This window comes from Fukomys damarensis, unplaced genomic scaffold, assembly GCF_012274545.1.
Source record: "Fukomys damarensis isolate Sample0158 unplaced genomic scaffold, DMR_v1.0_HiC HiC_scaffold_19, whole genome shotgun sequence".
NCBI classification, from domain to species: Eukaryota; Metazoa; Chordata; class Mammalia; order Rodentia; family Bathyergidae; genus Fukomys; species Fukomys damarensis.
Window position 1 is genome coordinate 3,286,749 of NW_022900931.1, and position 16,232 is coordinate 3,302,980.

At 58.8% G+C, this 16,232-nt stretch overlaps 1 protein-coding gene across 1 annotated transcript in view; it reads left to right on the forward strand.

Moving 5' to 3' along the window:
- Positions 1-16,232, forward strand: part of Celsr1 (cadherin EGF LAG seven-pass G-type receptor 1) — a gene marked incomplete at its 5' end in the record, with an annotated part of 101,366 nt that overhangs the window by 82,568 nt on the left and 2,566 nt on the right. The window contains 14 exons of the mRNA XM_033765881.1: positions 674-817; positions 2,019-2,205; positions 2,819-2,986; positions 4,819-4,945; positions 7,045-7,245; positions 10,308-10,482; positions 13,211-13,323; positions 13,676-13,755; positions 14,172-14,298; positions 14,611-14,736; positions 15,054-15,148; positions 15,366-15,469; positions 15,575-15,724; positions 16,012-16,230. Of these exons, the coding sequence (XP_033621772.1) occupies positions 674-817; positions 2,019-2,205; positions 2,819-2,986; positions 4,819-4,945; positions 7,045-7,245; positions 10,308-10,482; positions 13,211-13,323; positions 13,676-13,755; positions 14,172-14,298; positions 14,611-14,736; positions 15,054-15,148; positions 15,366-15,469; positions 15,575-15,724; positions 16,012-16,230 (2,016 nt within the window). The remainder of the gene's footprint in view (positions 1-673; positions 818-2,018; positions 2,206-2,818; positions 2,987-4,818; positions 4,946-7,044; positions 7,246-10,307; positions 10,483-13,210; positions 13,324-13,675; positions 13,756-14,171; positions 14,299-14,610; positions 14,737-15,053; positions 15,149-15,365; positions 15,470-15,574; positions 15,725-16,011; positions 16,231-16,232) is intronic.

Below are 16,232 nucleotides of genomic sequence, written 5' to 3' on the forward strand. Positions count from 1 at the left end.
CACACACCCACACACCCACCCACCCACCCACCCACCCAGGGCAGGAGCAGAGCCTTCAGCATAGCAGCACCTGGGGCCAAGTCACCCCAAGCACAGGACTTGCTGCCCTGGATTGTCAGAGTCCTTTGGGCAGAGAGACCGTGACACCTGGCACCTTGGCCACAGCCCAGCCCTCGTCCCTGAGATGGGGCTGCTCTGCTCATGGGGAGTCGGGGATTGAACAGGATGACTGGCAGATCCCCTGGCACAGGCAGGCATGACTGCCCCCTGTCACCAGCTCTGTGGGCTGTCCCCACAGAGCGCAGAAGACCAGCCACATGCAGTGGGCAAGGGCAGTGCAGGGCATAATTCCGCAGTCCACCTTCTCTGTGACAGTGGTCTCTGCCACCTGGACGGGCTGCAGGGACACGAGAGATCCCTCTGGCAGGGCTCACTGTCATGCCGCAGCCAGGCTTGCCCCCCAGGTCTTGCCTGCCGGGGACTTGAGTCTGGGTGCAGCCCCCTCCACGTCACCCCTGGGAGTTCTGAGTGTCACCCCCAAAGGATGCAGAAAAATGCACATAGATTCTTAGACGGTCAGTTGTGTGGGGACCACAGCCACGCTCGCTTTGGAAGCAGCCCGGGCTCTGGAAAGCTCTGTGGCCGCGTGCGATTACAGGACCTGTGTTCCCAGTTCTCGCGGTGGACGTCTTTGACAAGTTCAACTTCACGGGCGCCCGGGTACCACGCTTTGAGGACATTCAGGACGAGTTCCCCAGGGAGCTGGAATCCTCCGTGTCCTTCCCCGCTGATGTCTTCAAACCACTTGAGAAAAAAGGTGAATCCCTGAGAAGCCCCAGTGCCCACCCAGGAGGCAGGGGCTGTGTCCTGAGGGTCCCGGGAGGGGAGCAGAGCCTCCCTTGCTGCACACAGCAGCAGTGTGCCCCTCCGAGGATGGTCTCAGCGGCTGGGCTGTGTCCCCATCAGCTCCTAGTTAGGTCACTCGTGATGTGTCCCGCGCTGCGTGTGGCCGGCCCTCTGCCAAAACCTCCTCCCAGCAGCGCGCCACAAGGATCCACTTAAAATCCGCAGTGCTTGTAGTGCAGAAGTCCTACTGGGTGTGCGAGTATTCAAGTGACCAGAGGCTCTCACGCCCTAGGACCAAGCATGAGACTGACCTGTCTTTCCAACTGACAGAATCGCTGGTGGATGGGCGTTTTGCACACTCTGTGCTGTGTGCACGCTCTGCTCAGGGCTCACCCAAGGGACAGCGTGTGTGCCTGAGTCTGTGGCACCTTTACCTAGGATTCGTGTGTGTACGCGTGCATGCTCTGTACGTGTTTGTACACGTGTGCATTTCTTATGTGCCCGTGCCGCTTCTAAAGTGAGCGTGGCTGTGGTTCCCACACAACTGAGGAAAAGCCCTGGCCCTGCGCTCATCTGCCCCTGGCTGTCCGCCCTGGGTCCTCCTGACTGCCACCCTTTACCCTGTCTCTGAACCTGACTCCTGGGGTCCCCACAGAAGTGGGATTGTAGTATTTGTCACCTCACGACTGGCTTGTTTCATGGAGTGACATCCTCGAGGTCTACCCGTGTGCTGTTCTGCTCAGAATTCCCTTCTGTTTCACAACTGGGTACTATTCCATCGTGAGGCTGGACCACATTTTCTTATTCACTCGTCTGTCACAGACCTGTGCCTCGCTTCCTTCTTGTAGATATGGTGAACGATGATGCTTTGCACGTGGGTGTGCAAATACCTCTTCAAGATCCTGTTTTTAGTTCTTTTGTTGTTGTTTTGTTTTGTTTTTGGTACCGGGGATTGGACTTGGATCCTTGCACTTGCAAGGCAGGTAGTGGAACCGCTGAGCTAAATCCCCGGCCTTGTTTCTAGTTCGAGTACAGACCTGGAAATGGAGTTGCTGGAGCGGATGCTAATTCTGTGTGTAGCCAGCATCCCATTTGCTGTCAGACACTTGGGATTTTAAGATGTGCTGGCTCGAGGCTCTTTGCCAAGTGCTCAGCCCTGTGCTTGGTTGCAGACAGCCTCCGTAGGGCCATACCGCAGACAACACGCGCAGCGCCTGGGGCTGAGACGGAGGCCCCAGCCGGCAGGCGCAGGAGACACCCAGATGACCCTGGTCAGTTTGCAGTGGCCTTGGTCATTGTGTACCGGACCCTAGGCCAGCTCCTGCCTGAGCACTACGACCCCGACCGCCGCAGCCTCCGGTAAGGCTGGGTGCTGAGAGCTCTGGGTGGATGGGGGCTGGTCCTGCAGGGTCCTGGGGCTTCTAGGAGTCCAGCCTGGTTGCCCCCATCTTCACACAGACCTCACTCAGCCCAGACACTGCCAGGGCATGCTCCCTCTCCTGCCTCCAGTGGCCCATCCTGCCCCTGCCCCTGCGCCCTGCCCCGATCATACCGGTGCCATTACACGGACGAGCGAGTGCAGCCCCAGAGCCTCTCCTCATGACCTCTCAGTCATCATGCCTGTGTCACCCTGGGGACCGGCTGACTGGGCTGCGGTCATTTCTGGAACGGTCTCACTTGTACTCCCTGTGTCCCTGCTGCTGTGTGTCCTGCGCTGATGAGGTCTTCTGACGCGTGCCTTCTCTCTCTATCCAACTTTCCGAAGCCACCTTCCGGCCCAGACATGACAGGGTCCCGTCCCCTGTGGTCTGAGATGCAGGTCCCCAGGCCCAGGCCCTCCGGGGAGCAGGGCTTGGTCTCTGCTTGCGGACTGTGACTCAGTTGCTCATCTGACCCACGTCCTTGCGGCATGGACCCTCAGGTTTAAACAAATGTGACCCAATGGTGCTTACTTCTCTGCTTTCTGCCCCAGGCTGCCCAACCGGCCCGTCATTAACACACCAGTGGTGAGCGCCATGGTGTACAATGAGGGGGCCCCGCTCCCCAGCTCCCTGGAGCGGCCGGTGCCGGTGGAGTTCGCCCTGCTGGAGACGGAGGAGCGGACCAAGCCTGTCTGTGTGTTCTGGAACCACTCCCTGGAGTAAGTGCAGCCGGGAGCTGGTGAGGGGACCTGCACTCTGTGTGAGGGCCGTGCTGAGGTCAGGTGTCCCTCAGGTCCCACTTCTCAGTGTCCCCTAGATGCGTCTGTCCTCGTCTGCTGCTCCCTGTCCATTCTGTCATGGGGCAGGTGGCCCCTCCTCCCACTCTGCCTCTGAGGGTGTCAGAGCTCCCCAAGGCACGCACACACTCAGAGGCGTGCATGCATCGCAGAGAGACATGTACAGGGCAGGCACAGCCACCCACAGGCACACATGGATGTATACAGTGGAGACGCACGGATGTGCACACACACACAGCCATGCATACACACAGGGCCCCTCAAGAAGGTGGCAGTGGGGACAGCAGCAGACTCAGGTGCCCATTTCCCTTCGGATGAAGCGAGGGCTCGCTGGGACACACAGGAAGTACAACTAGAGGTCCGGTCCCGGTTCCCGGTTCTTGGAGACTCCCAGGCAGTGTCCCTGACCTCAGCAAACCACAGCACGGCCGCAGCACTGGCGTCCCCTGCCCCCGAGCCTGGGAAGTCCCTCCCCCAGCATTTGTCACAGGCCTGGTTTAGAAGCTGCCAGACCCTCCAGTAAGTGGCAGAGGCAGTGTAAGGCACAGCCATGTCCTCCAGCGGCCTTATTATGAAGAGCTAGTGTGGAAAGGGACTTGTGCACCTGTGAGACTGGCTTTGGGGGCCTGTGTCGTGTCCCCCTGGCCAGAAGCCAGCAGGGTTCTGGTGTTCATGTTGGCTTTGTAGCAGCAGGGTGTGCCCAAAGTGCCCCCTGGCTTTGGAAGGAGCTTGCTTTGCTCCGCCTGTATGTGTCCCATACATACACATATGTGTGGGTGGGGATGCCCAGGGCTTAGGGGATTAGCCTGAGCCCCACACCACCCTCGAGCTGGGCCGCATTGTGGTCTCCTGGACAGAGGGGCTGGCCAGGGAGTGGGGCTGCCGGGGCGGCTCAGCTTAGCAAGTAGGCTCCTGCCCGGGCCGGTGTCTCCTTCTATGCCCTGTGCGTTCCGGATGCAGTTAACGAGCAGCCAGCACAGTGTCTGGAACATAAAAGACACTGGGGCTACAAAGGAGAGAGTGAAGAAGCCCTTTCACCAGGCGTGAGGCGTGGGCGGCTGCCGGGCACGGCTGTCTGTCTGGGGTCATTTGTTTGAATTCAGGCAATTAGCTCTGACTCTGTGATCCGCCCTCTGCTTAATGTCGCCCTGTTATCCCTGGATCTGACACTCTTGGAAAACGTGTGAACTGTCACATCCCAATTCACAGATGAGTAAAGCAAGGATCAGAGCGGTTATGTGACTTTCCCAGAGTCGGGAGGGCAGGGGCCCCGTAACACTTGTTATTTGGGGTTCCCCTACTCTGACGGGGGAATCATAATTGAGCTCTGGCTTTCAGGCAGCTCCCATAAAATGTTGGGCAATCTGAAGATGAAAGCGTGTGCAGGAGGTGAGATGTTGCTCCTGAAGTCACTGAGGCTCAAGTGCAGCCTGGGAACAAAGTGACCGTTGTGGTCACGGCCGAGGCCCTGGGCCACAGGCCACGCAGTGGCATTTGACACAGAACTTCAGAGGTGCCGGCAGGGAGGACGCGTCCGCATGGTGCCCGGGCCCAAGCCGGCTTCCACACAGTGGGGAAGGTGCAGGCCACGTAAAGGCTGCCCGAGGCTGAGGCTTGGTGCCAGCGGCTGTGTGCTGCACTTCCTGCTCCCTGTGTTGGGCTAGGATGACCTCAGAGACCCTGGGGCGGGCAAGTGTGGCCCCGGAGTCCCCTCAGAGGGAGAACTTTCTCACCCCCGCTCCCGTTCCCCACAGCATTGGAGGGACCGGAGGGTGGTCGGCCAAGGGCTGCGAGCTTGTGTCCCGGAACCGGACCCACGTCACCTGCCAGTGCAGCCACGCGACCAGCTGCGCAGTGCTCATGGACGTCTCAAGGCGCGAGGTGGGCATCCCACGGCCACCTGCTTGGGGAGCGATCGAGGCCTGTGCGTGCCGGAAGTCAACCTGGCCCCGGCCCACCCTGCATAAACCACATCACCCTTCCGAGCCCTTTGAGTAAACCAAATGCAAGGACTAAAAACCATGTTCTAGGGATCTATGAGGCTGTCCCTGACAAAGCCCCCTTCAAAGGTGGGGTTTTGTTTTTCGTCTGCAGTGCTGTGGATTGAACCAAGGCCTTCTCACTGAGCTGCATCCTCAACCCTGTCTTTTTTTTTTTTTTTTTTTTTGACAGGTTCTCACTAAATTGCTGAGTTGCCAGACTAGGCTGGAACTTGTACTCCTACCTCAGCCTCCCAGAGTGCTGGCGTTCCAGGCGTGCGACCCCACCCTGGGCTGGGAGGGCTTTCTAAGCACCTGTGTCGCACATTAAATTACCCTCAGGCCTGGAGCTTCAGGGATGTCACCCCCTTCAGAGCAGTGTCCCTGGCCATCTGGTGGGCAGATACTGAAGACAGAGGGGTCAGGGCCCCCCAGCGACAAAGTGATCCCGTTAAACCCTGGCATCTCAAACAGCCTGGGAATGTGAGCAGCCACTGAGGATGGGGAATCCGGCAGAGGGGCCTGGGCTAGGGGCCTGGGGACCTGGACTCCCTCCATGGAGGCCGGGCGTGGTGTCCAAGCCAGATGTGGGAGGCCGCATCTGCCACCTCCCTGGGATGGGATGTTAAGCAGCTGAGATTTCTGCGCACTCCGGAAGTGTGTATGTCAACCTTCAGACTAGAGCAAGGCAGCACCCTTCTGTGCCCCGGCCCACCCCTCCCGGGGCAGGTGGCCCCAGTGGAGTTTAATTGTTGGTGGTCTTTGGCTGAGTAAGGGCAGGACTCAGGGTGAGGGTGGGGACGGCGATGAACCCGGAGTTGTCAGAGGACCTCAGGGCCACAGGTCTCCCATGAGTCCCTGGCCAGGCAGGGAGACTGGGGGTGCCTCAGGCTCCCAGGGAACCTGGGCACTGAGGGGAGCCCAGGAGGAGCAGTTATGGGCTTGGGCACCTGGCCTCCTTGGGCCTACCCAGTCCTGGCTTCCTGGGACCCCGTGAGTAGTTCCTGGCTCACAACTCTTATTATACCACAAGCAGTAGAGCTAGTGACCCAGACGCACAGCCGCCTGGGCATGGGATCCTGGAGAGAGCTGACACTTTGCAAAGACCCAGGAAGCAGTTTCCAGCATGAATCATTTACCTGTGAGCTGCACACAGAAAACTAACGTAGTAACTCTCATGCAGATTTTACCACCGCTGAAGATGTGTTGGTTGCTTTTAAGACATGGGTGATGAGGGGCCAGAAAATTGTAACAAGTCAGTTGGTCCGATGAGAGCAGCTGCCTGGGATCCATTCACTTCCTGCCAGTGACAGCTGAGTATACAAAGTGTCATGTTGGTCCCGCCACCCCCCATCCAGCAGGGTGACCACTGGCAAATTTTGCAGCCTCTGAAGCTTTAGTTTTCTTGTCTGTTTGTTTTAAGTCCCATTTAAGCATATGAAATAATACACTTGACTCATTTATGAGAATCCCTGCCACATAGTAACACAAAACACGTTAGCTATTGGTATTATATTATCACATATTACCCAGGATCTCGCTAAGTAGTTTGGGCTGGCCTTGAACTTGCAGTGACCCTCCTGCCTCAGCCTCCCAAGTACTGGGGTCGCAAGGCATGTGCCCAACTTGACATATAGTGCCTTTTGCATACACCAAACCCCTTTGGAAGGACTCCCAGGCTCCAGATTTTGGATAGATAGTTATCCTTTGACAACGGGATTGATATACGAGGTTTCTTTTGTAAACGTGGCAAAATATCCAGCAAAGGAAACGCGCCCTTCACAGTGGTGTCATTGGTGGCCATAGTGTGTCCCCACTGTTGCCCAGCCATCGCTGTCCCTGTCCCCAGAGCTTGCTGATCACGGCTGATGTGCCGTTTGGTGGCCCCGCCAGTCTCTGATAGCCTGACGACTGGGAGCAGAATTCCCGTGTTGTGCGGTAGAGAGCAGGTAGACCAGAGCCAGCCTCACCCTCTCCTGCTTCTGTCCACCCTGCCTGCAGCACGGGGAGGTCCTGCCCCTGAAGATCGTCACCTACGCTGCCATGGCCCTGTCCCTGGCGGCCCTGCTGGTGGCCTTCATGCTGCTCACCCTGGTCCGGACCCTGTGCTCCAACCTGCACAGCATCCACAGGAACCTCACGGCGGCACTGTTCTCTGCCCAGCTGGTCTTCGTGGTCGGCATCAGCCAGACGGAGAACCCGGTGAGGCCCTCTGCTCCCTTTGCCTGGCCACAGCGACCCTGAGTGTCACCACGTGCCACCTCTCCTCTTCCTGTCTTCCTGTAAGACAGACGTAGTGGAGGGAGAAGCTCTTACTTGTGCTGAGAGCGGAACCCAGGGCCTCATGCTTGCTCATAGCTGCTCTAGTGCTGAGCTGCATCCCAGCCTTTTTTATTTTTTTATTTTGAGACAGCATCTCAAACAGTGGCCCACGTATGTCAAAGGCTTGGGATCCTCCTGTCTCAGCCTCCAGGGCGGCAGAGATTACAGGCACGTACCACAGTGCCCAGCCTTGCTTGCTTTTTTAAGGGGCTAGGGTGGGAGTGTCACCGATGCTAAAGTTCGGTGAGTACAGCAAGGACTCCTAGGACCCTCAGGTCCTAGAAAATCACAGTCACTTGCCAAGTCCCAGAGTCCCCGGCACTGCCGTGGGAGTGCTGGTGGCTGGAGCGCAGATAGCTGTGGGCAGATGGGGAAGGAGGAGAGAGAGGCAGAGGAGCTTGATCTAACTAAGCGCAGGGGTGCGGCACCTGAGGGTCCTGCAAGCTCATAATGCTACACAGGTAAAGTCAGTGAGTGTGTTCTGGACAGGGAAAATCAGGCCACCTTTCCTGGACCCCGGATCCCCTCGTCAAGCCCCTGTGCCCTGTTACTGGGGGATGACCAGTTTCTTTGTTAGGGACTGCACAGTCATCCACAGCACAAGCCAGTGCGAGCCAGCCCCCCGCAGGCCAGTGCCCTCTGTGTGCCCTTGGGATTGTACCACGGAGGAAGGTCGGGATTTTCCAGGTGTCATGGGGACCCTGGCACTGTGGCTTGTGGTCATGACATACACAGCACTGAGTGCTCACCCAGGTGTGTGCGGTGTCCTGGGCGCTTTGGCTGGTGTCTTCTGCCCCACAAACGCCCTTGAAGGCCAGGTCTCGTGCTGACGTACCCATTGGTGGATACACAGCCCTAGGGAAAAAGAATGAAAGAAGTGGATGCGAGTGGTGCACATCTGTAATCCCAGCACTGTATAGGAGGCTGAGGCAGGAGGATCGAAAATTTGAGCTTAGCCTGGGCCTCCATTTGATGAGCAAGGGCCTGGCCTCCTGCTGCCCACCACTGCTCCCCAAGGCCAGGCGCTGGGCAGTGTGGGCACCTGGGAGGGGCCTCTGCCAGCACCCAAGAAGCAGGCTCACCTCCACCCCCACCTGCGGGATCCTAGGGCACCGGACAGGCAAGGGCCCCAGTGGGAGCTGTGCAGTGCGTGCACTTGAGGGGGCCCCGCCAGAGGAAAGCAGAGGCCTGGACGGCAGCTGCACCTCATGTGAAATGCGGAGGGCCCGGCTATGTCTGACTCATCAGCTGCCTGTGCGGAGTGCTTTCCGGGCCGTGTGGCACTGGGGAGGAGGACAGGAGGAAGCCAATTTGCGGAGCTCCCGGAGCTTGGCGCTGTGCCTGGACTTTGTGGGTTTTCTCTAAATTCTCCATCCTATCTCTGGGTGAGGTTTTCCACCTCCCAGCCCCTGGCAGGCTGCAATGATTTACTGTGCTTTCGTGTCCCTTTGTTGTGCTCTGGAAACGGCAGTATGCTTGTTGCAGAAGTCTGGGTGTACGACCCACCGAACGGAGAAAATTGCATTTGTAGTGCTTGCTTTCTCAAGCGGTGGTTTTGTGGGTTTACTTTTTGTGTTACTGAAAGCAGCAAGCCAGCCAGCCTTCTCACCCTCCTCCTTTGCCCAAGCCAGCTGCACTTTCCACTATGGAAACGGGGTCACCAGCCGGGCACGCCCCCACAGCTGGCTTCCTGGGCGAGCACAGGGCACCCCGTCCCCAGCCATACATCAGATCACTTCTTGCACTCGGGCTCCTGCTCGGCAGCAGATCTGACAAATGTTAGCAGAAAATAGTTCCTTACCACTCCTGGGGGTACGCTGGAGAGCATCTGGTCTCAAAATAAAAAGGGCTGACAGGCACTGGACTCCTGGGTCACAGCCCCTGCCTGTGCTGATGACCTGTCCTCGGGGTGCACTGACCCAGTGCCCGAACAGAGGTGCTTCCCTGCTGCGGTCAGGGTGGTGTCCCTCTGCTGCACCTCCAGGTGTGTGGCACCCAAGGCCTTTGGGCCAGGACCCTGGAAGGCTGCCCAGAGCTGGGGGGTGTGGTCAGGAATGGGGCCCAGGCCTGGTGCGTGGCTGTGGGTGGGGCTCGGGGTGGGCGTGGTCAGGGTGGGGCTGTGCTGCGGGCATGGACGGGGTCCTAGGACCTCACCCCTGACTGTCCCTTGGATGGACACCTCTTACCCTCTCCCACTGTCTGGCCTGAAAACCTTGGCCCAGACAGGTCCTTCCTGAAGGCCCTCTCGAAGCTACCCTGGGCCACATCCTCAAGTTCATCCCAGACTTGTAGGACGGGTTGCACTCATGGCCTCAAAAGTTGAACATGTGTGAGCCCTATACCCGACTCCTCCTCGCCCTGTCTTCCTCCTGGCCTCCCACTACCTCTGCTGAGGGGAGACGAACTGCCCTTGGCCACACTGTGAACATTGCTTTTCTCTTCTCTGAGCTTGGTCACTGGGCAGACACAACGCCCTGACCAGCCAAGGACAGAGGCTTTTTTCCCTGTTCTTATTTCAGCAGAAAACCTAAGGACCTTATTCCTGCTGGACAGTGAGGTCCCTGAATGAAGACCCTCTCTCCCAACCCTAAGGGGCCAGTGGTGATGGGCACAGGTCCAGCTCTAAAGTCTTTTTTTTTCTTTCAACTTTAAATGCCAATATTTAAACTTTTGGAGCCACCACACACCATATTTTCCTGCTTCTCTTTTAAAAAGGAGCCGCCCCGCCTGTGTGCCTTGTCCCTTGGGCAGGGCCATTGAGTGCCTGCCTCCCTCTGTCCCTGGTTCCGTCTTGGTTCCATCTGAGACACCGTGGTCCTTGGCGCTCAGCTGCCCCTGAGGACATGCAGGAGAGCCGAGGAGCCCCTCACGTAGCAGGGGTGGCCCAGTGTGGTCGCTCCAGCCTCAGGGGTGGCCCTGCTGAGCCCAGCCTCTCTGCACAGTTCCTGTGCACGGTGGTTGCCATCCTCCTGCACTACACCTACATGAGCACCTTCGCCTGGACGCTGGTGGAGAGCCTGCATGTCTACCGCATGCTGACCGAGGTGCGCAACATCGACGCCGGGCCCATGAGGTTCTACTACGTTGTGGGCTGGGGCATCCCGGCCATTGTCACAGGTGAGGACACCCCGAGCAGCCCTGCCAGGGTGGCCTGGGTGGAAATACAGCAGACCACTGCTTTGTGGGGCTCCCAGCATCAGTGCTGGCCTGGGAAGCAGAGCTCTCGCAGGAAGGAAGAGACACCTGCTCTCCTCCCTCTCCTGGGGAGAGGACACACTGGGGACACACAAATGAGGCTGCCCAGTGCCCACCTGGGGGATGTCGGGTGTGAGCTCACACCTGAACAGCTGGGCCCAATTGTTCTTTGTCTGCAGCACCTGACAGAAGAACCGTGGCTGCCAGTGGGTGGATGAAGGGATGGACGGACGGAGGGTGGTTGGATGAATGAATAATAGATGGGTGGTGAGTGGCTGGATAGAAAGAGGGATCAGTGGATAAGTGGGTGGATGGACGGATGGGTAGATAAGTGCAGTATGAATGGACGGATGGATGAGTGAGTCAGATGTGGTGGTGCACACTGTAATCCCAGCATTTGGTAGGCTGAGGCAGGAGGATTGCAGTGAGTTCTAGCCTGGGATACATGACGAGTTCAAGGCCAGCCTGAAGTACATAGCGAGACCCTGTCTCAAAAAGAAAAGAAAGAAAGTTAGGTTAATGGACAGGTAAGTGGATAGAGGGGTGGGTGGATGGGGGAGTGAGTGAACCATGGGATAGAATAGCAGTGCCTCCTTAGCACATATTTCACTAAATAGCAGGAAGTCAGCCTTTGCTTTAGTTTGAGAGAGGCCCCCTCTTCTGTGCCCGGCTGAAGAGCTGAGCTTGCTTCTCTCAGGTGATCCCTGGTTCCTTTGATCTGAGCATAGTCTGAGGCCACAGGCCCTGGGAAGGGGTCATTCCCGCCCCCAGGCCCTGCACAGGTCACTGGCCAACAGGGTCCCAGCCTCCTGAGCCCTCTCTGCTCCCACCCAGGAGCCTCCGGGGGCCACCCGTGGGGGAGCTCAGCTCTCCTGCTGTGCACAGAAGCGGGACCTTTCTCCAAGGCAACAGATGCTCTGATACTCGGTGAAATACGTGCTACGGAATCACTGCTGCCGGGGTGCGTCCCCTCCACGGGCCCTGCGGGATGGAGTCCTCCGTCTGCGCAGAGTGGGCAGAGCCACGTCTCAGTCTAGGGACGCATCACGTGAGAGAGCACTGAACTGAGAAGCGAGTTCTTGAAAATGATCTTTTTAAAGCTTCTCCACTTAAAGGCATCTTGAAGCCTTCAGCAGACGAGCTCCCCCCCGCCCGTGACCTCTGTCTTGTGTGGGAAGCCACTGCCTCCAGGAGGGCTTTGGAATCCAAACCTAGATAGTACGCATTTCTACCTTCTCTAAAAAACACGTCTCTGGAAGCGATCTTAAAATGATTCTGAGGAACCCCAGATAGATGAACACGTCGGCCATGCCAGCTGTGGTCTTGGCCCTTACGTTGGCTGTCCCCACCCTGCCCAGGGAACTGGGTGACTGGGGCCCCTTGCAGTCTCTGTTGCCCAAGTTCCCTGCGACCAGGGGATGCACCCCTTTCGTTGGTCAGTTTGCTTTTCCATCCCTCACACACCGGTGGTACCTCCTTCACATGCAGTTCAGATCTAGGCCTGGGCTCGGCGGCTAGGGAGGAGGCAAAGCCTTTGTCCTCGGGGGCGGGGGCGCCCCTCCAGGACAGAGGGCGCTAAGTGAAGCGCACCTGACACCAGGCCCCGGAGCGGGTGCGGAGGACTGGGAAGCTGCTCTCAGCTGGGGCAGGCACTGGCTTCCGGGAGGAGGGGCCCTTAATGCTAGACCTGGAGGGCAGAAGTGTGGGAAGGCGGCACACTTGAGACTCAGCAAGGAGTACGGCCGGTTGGCGCCTGACCTGTGGTCAGGACAAGGACTGGAGCAGCCCAGGGGCTGTAGCCTCCCAGGGCCACACCACAGGGGGCTGGGAGGCCATAGAAGCGGCCCAGTGAGTCTTTGAGGCAGAGGGAGGTCACTGGAATGAGTCCTAGTCTTCTTAAATTCAAGCAAGTAGCTCAGTGCTGCAGCTGCCTGCCTCGTAAGCGCAAGGTCCCAAGTTCAATCTCTGGTACCAAAAAAAAAATTTTTTTAAAAGGAGAACGGGGGTGTGGAATGACTCAGGGGCAGTTGTGGAGCCCGAAGAGGGAGCCCCAGGAAAGCCAGTTTGTCACCAGTGGTTAGAAAGAAAGATGCTGTGTCTAGGTGATGTGGGGACACTGTGTGCACTGAGCCTCCATACGTGTGAGGCAGCAAAAACTGCTTGGGTGTGTGTGTGTGTATGTGTGTGTGTGTGCGTGTGCGTGTGTCTGTGTGTGTCTCTGTGTGTGTCTGTGTGCGTGTGTGTGTCCATGGTGCAGTGTGTGTGGTCTGGGTGCCTGTGTCCCACACCCAGCCCCATAGGTGACTTTGTTACCCACCGTCTCTGGCTGCTACTTCCTCACTGGCACCTTGGGTGGGTCTGAGCAGCCCTGGCAGGATCTGGCCCCTCTTGGTAGCCCAGTCCTATGGACTCTGCCACTGTAGGACGATGGATCCACAGCAGTGCCTGTGAGGAGCTGTGGGGTGCAGCTGGCCTGTGACGTGGCCTGCTTGTCGGGCCTCCGTCTCATCCTAGTGGGTGTCGGGCTCCTTGCTGCTCCGCCCAGGGAGGCAGTGCAGGGTGCCGAGTGTGGCCCTGCCCCCGCCTGGCCCTGGGGTGGAGCAGTCATCGGCATTGTGGCCCTCACTCTCCTCTGCCCCCGTGTACCCAGGGCTAGCAGTTGGCCTGGACCCCCAGGGCTATGGGAACCCCGACTTCTGCTGGCTGTCACTCCACGACTCGCTCATCTGGAGCTTCGCTGGGCCCATCGGAGCTATCATCGTTGTAAGTGTCGGAGCCTTCACGGAACCTGCTGTTCTGGGCACACAGGGACATAGGAGCCCGGGCAGCCGAGGGTGGGCAGAAAGGGCTCATCTCACAGTGATGTCACCAAGGCTGTCTTGGGGACATTCTCAGATCCATGGATTTGGGGATCATATTTCACATCCCCTGGGCCCCAGGAGGATGCCCACTCAGGCAAGCTGAGGGTGCTGGCTGTCACCTGGCCCAAGACTCACCCAGCAGGCTTGAGACGAGTCCCACCTCCCCAAGAAGCAGGATGAAGAGCTGCAGAAGCACTGGGCGGTCTGGTCCGAGGAGACTGAGGGAGCAACCATCTGACTTTTTTCCCCCCCAGATCAACACAGTCATCTTTGTCCTGTCTGCAAAGGTTTCCTGTCAGAGAAAGCACCACTACTATGAGAGAAAGGGGGTCCGGTAAGTTGAGACCAGACCTGACTGGTGGCTGGGGTGGAAAGGAAGCGGCATTGTATCTGCGTTTTACTAATGGGGAGACTGAGGCAGGGTCACACAGCTAGTTATGGGCAGGTTGGGAATCGCACACTTCGCCTGCACACACAGACCTGCTTCCTGGCATCTTTGTGCACCAGGCCTCAGGGCCTGAACACCTTGGGGAATTTACATTTGGGTTTTGCCTGCCTTCCAAACGTCCTCACTAGCACGCCTGCCTGCCTTGCTCTGCAGGGCTGGCCCTGCTCCTGAAAGGACTTAGGGTTGGGGAATAAACGGATTGGAGGGATGTCAGGTGTCCTGAGGGATGAAGGGAGGAGGACCAAGGAGGACAGCGCTGACCTGATCCTGGTCTGGCCCGGCCGTGGCCACTGCTCCTGCAGTTCCGTGCTCAGGACAGCCTTCCTCCTGCTGATGCTCGTCAGCGCCACCTGGCTGCTGGGGCTGCTGGCCGTGAACAGCGACAAGCTCAGCTTTCACTACCTCTTTGCTGCCTTCAGCTGCTTGCAGGTAGGTGTCCCTGAGTCACCTGAGGGGCTTCTGCCCCCGGGTCAGCACTCTGGAAAAGGGTGAGGGAGAAGCCTTGTGCTCAGTCCCACTACCAGGGAGGAGGCCGGGACCCTGCCCACCACTGCCAAGTTGGCCCGATCCCACTGGGTCCCTGGGAAACGGAGTGGCCCTTTATGGTCACACCAAATAACTGCCTAGTGATTTAGAGGATGTGGAGGGGACCCAAGAGGACCCGTGTGCCAGCTGCCCTGCCCAGCCTCAGTATCTAGGGCTCCCCTGGGCCTGCTGCTGACCACTGTCTCCTCTCCCCAGGGCCTCTTCGTCCTCCTGTCCCACTGCGTGTTCAACAGGGAGGTCCGGAAGCACCTGAGGGCCGTGCTTACTGGGAAGAAGCTGCACCTGGATGAATCAGCCACCACGAGGGCCACTCTGCTGACGGTAGGAGGCACCCTGGGCCTGGGAGCCGGTGGCCCCTCAAAGGAGAGCTGTGGCTTCATGTCCCAGAGCTGTCCCTGGAGTGAGGCTTCTATGCCGCCTGAGAAAATGAGCAGAATCAGCTCTCAAGGGAAAAAGAGGGCCAGAGTGGCAAGGACCCTGACCCAGAAGAGGTGGCCCCAGTGTAGGCTAGACAGTGCTCCCCTGGCCTGCCCAGGCTCCCGTTGCCTCCTGTGCACCAGGCAGGGGCACGGCCGGGTTGCAGGTCTGGGGTGAACTGAGGGACACAGCCACCCTCTGAGGTGCTTCCCTTCCCCTAGCGCTCCCTCAACTGCAACAACACGTACAGCGAGGGGCCCGACATGCTCCGCACAGCTCTGGGCGAGTCCACTGCCTCACTGGACAGCACCACCAGGTCAGTGCTCTCCTGCTGTGGGGTGGGTATGGGGGCCGGTTCGGGGCAGCAAGCCAAGAAGGCACCAGCTTGTCCCGGTGCGCCCAGGGAGCCTGTGTCCCTCTGTTGATCAGGACAGGGATGGTATAGGGGACCTTCTGGAGCCCATGTGGCCATGCAGTTGCTCTTCAGTGTCTGTGCCTCTGAGCAACAGTCCTGAGCCCCTTTTTCTTCCCAGGGATGAAGGGGTGCAGAAGCTCAGTGTGTCCTCAGGGCCGGCACGTGGTGGCCATGGCGAGCTGGATTCATCTTACGTCCCCAGGAATTCCAAGAAACCCCGCGGTATGGCTCCCCTGGCACATGCTTGTTTACCCACATGCCCTCCACCATGTGAGGACCCAGGCCACACTCGGGCCCGTGCCTGAGCCACCCCCACCGCCCCTGCAGGCCCTGATTCGGATTCGGACAGTGAGCTGTCACTGGACGAGCAGAGCAGCTCCTACGCCTCCTCTCACTCGTCAGACAGCGAGGACGACGTCGGGGAAGCCGAAGACAAGTGGGACTCAGTCGGGGGCCCTGTCCACAGCACCCCCAAAGGTGAGTGGCATGCACTGATGGGCTGTGGGTGGCAGGCTGGGGCAGGCCTCCTCCAGGACCTCCCGGCAGAGCTGTGGCCACACAGGATGGGGGTGCACTGCTGGTCACTGCAAGGGCCAGATGTGGCTTCTGGTGCTGGTGTCCTGGGAGGATGGGAGCGTCCTGTCTCAGGACCTCAGTTTCCTTACTTTCATTGGGAGTCGGGGCCACTCCCGGAGGCCACCAGAGCCAGCATGTTTTGGGGTGCAGCTGCCAGTGGGCTAGGCTGAGTGTCGATCTTGTCTCAGCTGACACGTTGGCCAACCACATCCCAGCCAGCTGGCCTGATGACAGCCTGGCAAGGAGCGACAGTGAGGAGCTGGGCCCTGAACCCCCGCTGCGGGTGGAGACCAAGGTCAGCGTGGAGCTGCACGGGCAGGAGCAGGGCAACCACTGCGGCAGCCATCCCCTGGACCCCACCAAGCCTGCAGCTGTGCTCGGCACCCAGCTGCCCGAGCAGAGGAAAGGT